The sequence below is a fragment of the Meleagris gallopavo genome, chromosome 19 (genome assembly GCF_000146605.3).
Source record: "Meleagris gallopavo isolate NT-WF06-2002-E0010 breed Aviagen turkey brand Nicholas breeding stock chromosome 19, Turkey_5.1, whole genome shotgun sequence".
Taxonomy (NCBI): domain Eukaryota; kingdom Metazoa; phylum Chordata; class Aves; order Galliformes; family Phasianidae; genus Meleagris; species Meleagris gallopavo.
Genome location: NC_015029.2, coordinates 924,795 through 931,769, shown reverse-complemented (window position 1 = coordinate 931,769; position 6,975 = coordinate 924,795). Strand labels below are relative to the sequence as shown.

The following is a 6,975-nucleotide window of genomic DNA, read 5'->3' as shown; positions in this document are numbered from 1 at the left end:
AAACTGGCACAGGGATGGATTTTTATGGATCATGGCCCTGCTGGAAAGGACCTGAGTGTAGTGGTGGATGGCAACTGGACATGAGCCAGCAGTGTGCCCTCGCAGCCCAGAAAGCCAACCATACCCTGGGCTGCATCCAAAGCAACGTGCCAGCAGGGCAGGGAGGGGATCTGCCCTTCCGCTCTGTGCTGCGAGACCTCACCTGGAGCATCCTGATGGAGAATGCTCAGTGCAGGAGAGAATCAGACCTGTTGGAGGGCCACAGAAATGATCGCAGGGATGGAACACCTCCCTGTGAGGACAGGCTGAGAGCTGGGCTGTGCAGCCTGGAGAAGAGAAGGCTGTGGGGAGAGCTGAGGGCGGCCTATCAGTATCTGCAGGGCTGTGAGAAGGGAGGGGACGGACTCTTCAGCAGGGGCTGCTGTGATAGCACAAGGGGAAATGGCTTCAAACTAAAGGAGGGGAGATGTAGATTGGATATAAGGAAGAAATTCTTGATAGTAGGGGCAGTGAGGCACTGCACAGTTGCATAGAGGTGGTGATGCCCCATCCCTGCAGACAGCCAAGGTCAGGCTGTTGGGGCTGTGAGCACTGCTGGAGCTGTGGGTGTCCCTGTGCACTGCAGGGAGTGGGACCTGATGGCCTTTGAAAGTCCCTTCCAACTCAGAAGTTTCTGTGGTTCTATGATTTTGGACGCAACAAGAACAGAACCTGGATAGGAGGGTTTGGAAGCAGAATGCTCTGCATGAAGTGCCACATGGATAGACTGGGCGAGCATTAGGTGTTCTGTGCATTTTCTGTGGTCTTGAGTCCATGGGATCCACTGGGAATGCCCAGAACACCTGGGCTGGGACATGGGTGCTGTCAGATCCCTCTGGAGAAGTGTCTCCCCAGCAGTATGGTCCAGTGCAGGGTGTGTGTGAGCCAGTGTGCAGGTGTCCCCTTCCCGGGCCTTGGGAGATGCCACTGGGCAAAGCCACAGCACGGGGAGGTGAAGCACAGCCCCAGGCTGCAGACCTCTCTGGTGCTGCAGGACAGTTTGCATCCGCTAGGCCAGAAATGGTGAAGCAATGAGAGTATATTACCCTGGAATTTAATTTTCTGTCTGGAACGTGTGGGGGATGTCTGTTTGGCTGTTGGTTGGGTTGTTTTGCTGCTCCTGGTAGAGCCTTTTGTTTTATGACTTGGCAGAAGAGTTTTGCTCACGCTAGACAGCAGTGTGTCCAGAAGATCCCATAGGGTTTAACGATCTGTAGGCAGCCGGGTTGGAGAGTTTGAGGAGAGCCTGGGAGGTGAGGCACACCAACATCCTGCCCAGCACCGACTGCTGGTTGAAAGACTCCCTTCCCTCCCATCATCTCAGTGTCACCAACAGTGTAAGTGTGTCCGAACGCCGCGAGCACCACAGCCTTAAGGACTGAGCATTTGGCAGTGCAGATGAGTGCAGGCATGCCAACCCTTGCATTTTACAACCAAAGTTCCTCAATAAGACCCTTCTGTTCTCACCAGCCCCGAATGCTCGTGGTCCATCTCCTGGGGCTCTCGTGGCACTCCGGTGGGTGGGTGGGTGGGGGTTCCAGCAGGCTGGGCTGGGAGGAGGGATGTTCTTTCTTTCCACACGTCCCAGCAGGAGAGCTGCTTTCCATGGTCCCTTTACTCTTACGGGGACCTTTTTTTCTTTATTTTTTATTTTTTAATTAAATTATTTAAAAGGAAAACTGATACGGATGAAGCAGGCTGCGAGCCCGGAGGGTTCTGCTCTGTGCCATAGCTGTTGTCACGCCGACAGCGCGCCGGCTGGGAGGGCCTTGGTGCTGCCTGTTGGGCAGAGCAGCTGCCCTCCTGCCTGCCTTGGGTTCTGCAAACTGCTGGGAGCTGAGGTCGTGTGTCACCAAGAGGACGATTGGTGTTCTCCTTCCCCTCCTCACCCCTCCCCTCGGTAACTCGTGTGCATTTCCTTTCTGTAGATGCAGATGTTCTAGGCAATACCACAGATGCACCTGCGTGTGTCTCTACCTGCGAGTGCAAGGATCTCATGTCATCTTAAAAAAAAAAATCAAAAAAAAAAAAATAACAAAAAATAATAACAAAAATATAACAAAAAAAATATCTTTTTTAGGCCAGAGTTTTCTACAGGTATTAATGAATATTTTTCTTAATCCTTATAAGTTTTATGTGTTTAATATTTCTTAATACCGGTAGCATTAATTTATACTTTTGTAGCAACACAATATTTTTATAAACCGCCACCGCTGGCTTTGTCTTCATAACGGGGAAACGTGCGGGCAGCTGGCCCTGCACTGTACCATGTACTGTATTTAAAAGGTTATCTAATGTCACACTTGCTGTGTTAATAAACAAAACAAAACCTGTTTGAAGTCTCATGTATTGTTGGTGTGGATCGAATGACTCAATAGAGAGCAATATTGCACGGGGTTGAGTTGCTGATTTTCATTGTGATATATGAACGCTTGAGGCCAACTCAAGTTCTTCTGATTTCTTTCTTTTTAGGATTTTGTTTTCTTTCATTTTTTTTTGTTTTGTTTTTTCTTTTTTTTACAGCTGAATAAATCAGTGCTGTTTGAAACTTAGACTGACGTCAAATGAAAAGGATTATTAAAGAAAAAAAAAAATCAAGGTGTTTAAATGTTGCTGTTTTTACAAGTCTGTTGCTGTCTGAATGGAAATATTCCCCAAGAGAGGAATAGTTCCACTTCGCTTCCAAAGGAGCCGAGCGCTCCGGGCAGAGCTCGGTTATTTGGAGACCTCTTAGAGACATGTTTCTGCAACATTCTTTTCAGAGTTGATGCCAAGGCAGAAGACAAACTGTAACTGTAAGAAAGCATCCGTTGCTTGAGGATTTTCATGTCAGTGTTGTATTTATGGTTTTACAATAAAACAACCTTTAGGAAAAAAAAAGAAGTGTCTGAGATTTTCTATTTCTTCAAGCACGTGTGAGACCTCATTCCGTGCTGAGCACCTCTGTGAAGAGGAAAAGGAAAACCTGCACTGAAGAGACCAACATCTCAGCACTGTCTCTTTGGTGCTCTTCTTTTGGGCTCCTTTCTGCAGGACAGGGTGCACAGCGGCTGTTTACATGGAGAGTCAAAACACCAAAGGGCACAGAAGTCTGCGTAGAGGCGATGTCAGTCTTGATGTGATTCAAGGTTCTCAGATGAGGAAAATGGGGATCAGGCAGTTCTGGATGGAGCCCCAGCTCCGAACAAACAGCACACAGTGCAGGGAATTGTCCCGTATGGAAGTAGTGCGTGGGCCTGGGGTCAAAGGAGGAAGAGCCCAACCCTACTGCTGGCGAGTCCAAGGCACGTCGCCTGTCACCCTTCATGGAGCCTTTTCTTGGAATGGATATCTGCTGGGATTTTCCAGTCTTGTCAAAAAAAACCCACAAAAATTAAAGAACTGCTTGATAGAAAGGTTGTAATTGATCTGTTAATTCAGAACCCAAAGTTGCAATATGGCAATAGGCCTAACTATGGAGTAAGACTGTTTCAGTTAGCATTTGAATGTGAAGGTAATGCCAGCAATCAGAATATAGACTCACAGAATCATAGAATTGTTTGAGTTAGAAGGGACCATTTAAGGCCATCTGATCCAACTCCCTGCAACAAACAGGGGCACCCACAGCTCCACTGGGTGCTCAGAGCCCCTCCAGCATGACCTTGAGTGTAACAGTAAGAACGGCCGTAGCTGTGGAATAGATTAGGTATAAATGAACAATTTTAGAAAATAATAAGCTTAGATGCTCTTGCATCTTGTGAGTTTGGATTTGTTTGGAAATTGCGATGACAGAGCACTGGAACTGGCTGCCCAGAGAGGTGTGGAGTCTCCTTCACTCAAGACCTGCCTGGATGTCCACCTGTGTGACCTACTGTAGGGACTGCATGGGCAGGGGGTTGGTTGATGGTTTCTGGAGGTCCTGTCGAATCCCTGCAGTTCTGTGATTTTGGAAGAGGTAAACGTAAAGCCAGAAGGCAAAGCAGGCTGGAGAGCAGTGCTCCTTGGCTTGCTGGTGTCTTCCAGCACCGAGTTGTCCTTTTTGTTAGACCCTTTGGAAAGGATAAATAAAATTGCAAATTTTAAACGTAAGAGGCTTTAGCTGATCCTGCCTTATTTCCCTATTCTCTAGTTTCTGCTGTAACAGGAAAGAACTATTTTAGTCACTATAAAGAAAGAAATAGGAACTCAGAGTTCAGGTTCTGTTTGTGGTGGGATCTGTGGTGGGATCCCATCATTTTCTTTAATGTCGGCACTGACAAACCCAACAAAGCTGGTTGAACTCACCCTCTCCACTCTCGTCTTCAACACCTTGCTTTCCTTGGAGTTTTGCTCATCCTGAGATCCTCTGCGTGGGAGCAACGTGAGGAATGGGGACCAACAGCCTGGGTGTGTGGCACAAGCAACCCAGCCATGTGCTGTGCACGTGTCCACATGAAGGCGCAGGTGAGCAGAGACCCTCCAGGCCTTGTAATGTCCCTTCGGCCTCTCAACTTCTCCATCTCTCACCCCCCCATCCATGCCAGAAGCCAAGGGGTTCCCACAGCCCCCACACAAGGACACACATAGAGGGAAGTGGCTGCATGTGTGAGCCCCAGCTGAGAGCAGGCGTGTCCTTGTGTGTGTGCCATGGGTGAGAAATGACAAACAGTGAACACGAGGTCAGATTTTTAAAAAAATTTAATAGCAAAGTATTGTCAGTGCAATAGCGTGGTACAAAGAGCAAAGGCACCGCCTGCACAGTGTCAGCTGCTAGCCAAGGTGGGCAATGGGCTGCTCCTGGTCTGTGGGTTACTGGTGAAGGAGGAACCATAAACCTCAGCACGGTGCAGAGTTCTGAAGGCACAAAGAATTGCACAGCATAAGAGCAAAGCAGCCACCAACTTGGAAAGGTGCTCACATTGGGCATTGGCTCTTGCTGGACTGTGGCACTGAGTAGCTGCCAGAATCCTGCAGGCTCTTTCTATAGAGAGTACAGCTATCTCTATGCTGTGCAGCAAGGCAGAATTTAACTCTTTAATATAAAACATACAGGCATAAAGCATAAGGGAGTGTAGATCAGTTTCAGCCAGATTTGCAGCCTGGTTTCCACGTATCAGCTTCACTTCTGATCACTGACAGTGACACCTGTGGTCTTGCCATGAGTAACAGATTTTTACAGCCAGCTGAGCATCTATGGCATTGCTGGCATGCAGGGGTTTCCAAAGCACATCCTTGACCTGCAGAGATGTTCACAACGTGAATTGGTCATTGGGATAGTCCCCCTGCTGTCTGAATGGGTGCATCCCTCCTGCAGAGCTCAGTGGGACCAAGGAAGCCCACCCAAGGAGCGTGGTGGGCTGCTGAAACCCTGCTGCTCTGCTCTGCCTCTGTCAGAGGAAGGGAGGATGGCAGACGCCTGTGGGCTTTGCAGTCACACCTCTGGGGCCACACAGACGTTGGCCAAGGCTTCCCCAGGGAGCTGGAGCCTGCCCAAGGCGAGGAGATGGTGCAGGAGCAGCAGCAAGCGCAGCTGGGAAACGTGGTGCAAGAAAGGGTCACACAGAAAGCATTTTACCTACCCAGAGAGAGGCACAAAGAGGGAGTTTTGTCAGTTTGTGCTCCGCTCACAGATGACAGCAGAGGTACAACAGCAAGCATGGAACACCAGTAGGGCTTCGGTGCCTTGAGCACAGCGGGTGCACAGAGTGCCAGGGCTCCTTGTGCCTACACGACACTCCTTGTTTTGCTCGGTGCTCTGCAGGGCACCACAGCCCTCACCAGTCCAGGTCCCCTTTGGGCCCTGACGGCCGCCTGCTCCTCTCGCTGTAGAACTGTGCAAACCAGCGCCGGTGCTTCTGGATGCCAGCATCCTCGCAGACCAGCAGTGGCTTGGGCAGGTACTGCTTGTTGTTCCAGATGGTCACATCTCGTTCAAACTGTGGGGAGAAAGCAGAACCTGCAGCCTCATGCATGCTGCCCACACAGCAGGATTGGTGGTTGTGTTCCTCCCGGATGGCTGTGGGAGTGCTCTGACTCTTTTAAATGGCAAGAATTAAGAAATCACAATTGTTCAGCTCGTTGCAGCTCCCAAACAAGAAATAACTTCCAGCTTCGAGTACCTCTGCCACTGGAACAGAAGAGGACGTTGTGAAGGCAGGAGCTGATCCACCAGAGGCTATTGATTTGTGGGATGCCTCCAGCAATCAGGCATCATAGAATCATAGAGCTGCTCAGGTTGGAAAAGACCTTAAAGATCATCAAGTCCAACCACGACCTAACCATACTACCCTAACTCTAACAACCCTCCACTAAATCGTGTCCCTGAGCACCACATCCAAAAGGTTTTTAAACACATCCAGGAATGGTGACTCAACCACCTCCCAAGCATTGCAGTTCTTGGAATCATCATACATTAAGCACCCCTGTCTTAAATTCCACTCAAACACACGTGCAGTGAGATTTATGGAGTTTTGGTGTTGTGTTTTTTTGTTTGTTTGTTTGTTTGTTTTGCAAAGAGTTCTGCAGAAATAAGTGCTGCTCATCACAGAATCACAGAATCACAGAATTGTAGAGGTTGGAAGGGACCTCTAGAGATCATTGAGACCAACCCCCTGCCAAAGCAGGTTCCCTACATCAGGTCGCACAGGTAGGCGTCCAGGCGAGACTTGAATATCTCCAGAGAAGGAGACTCCACAACCTCCCTGGGCAGCCTGTTCCAGTGCTCCGTCACCTCACCGTGAAGAAGTTCTTACGCACATTCGTGCGAAACTTCCTGTGCTGCAGCTGATGTCCGTTTCCCCTCGTTCTGTCTCCACGTACCACTGAAAAGAGACTGGCCTCACCACTATGGCCGCCACACCTCAGATATTTTAAACCTGGATCAGGTCCCCTCTCAGTCGTCTTTTCTCAAGGCTAAACAGACCCAGTTCACTCAGCCTTTCTTCATAGGGGAGATGCTCCAGGCCCTTCACCATCTTT

General features: G+C 49.3%; 1 protein-coding gene across 1 annotated transcript in view; it reads right to left on the bottom strand.

Annotated features, from left to right (window-relative positions):
• Positions 1–4,714: 4,714 nt before the first annotated feature.
• LOC104913710 (cholesterol 7-desaturase-like) overlaps positions 4,715–6,975 on the bottom strand; it is a 10,323-nt gene continuing 8,062 nt past the window's right edge. Inside the window, exon 7 of the mRNA XM_010721112.2 lies at positions 4,715–5,933. Coding sequence (XP_010719414.1) covers positions 5,772–5,933 — 162 coding nt within the window. The 3' untranslated portion in view covers positions 4,715–5,771. The remainder of the gene's footprint in view (positions 5,934–6,975) is intronic.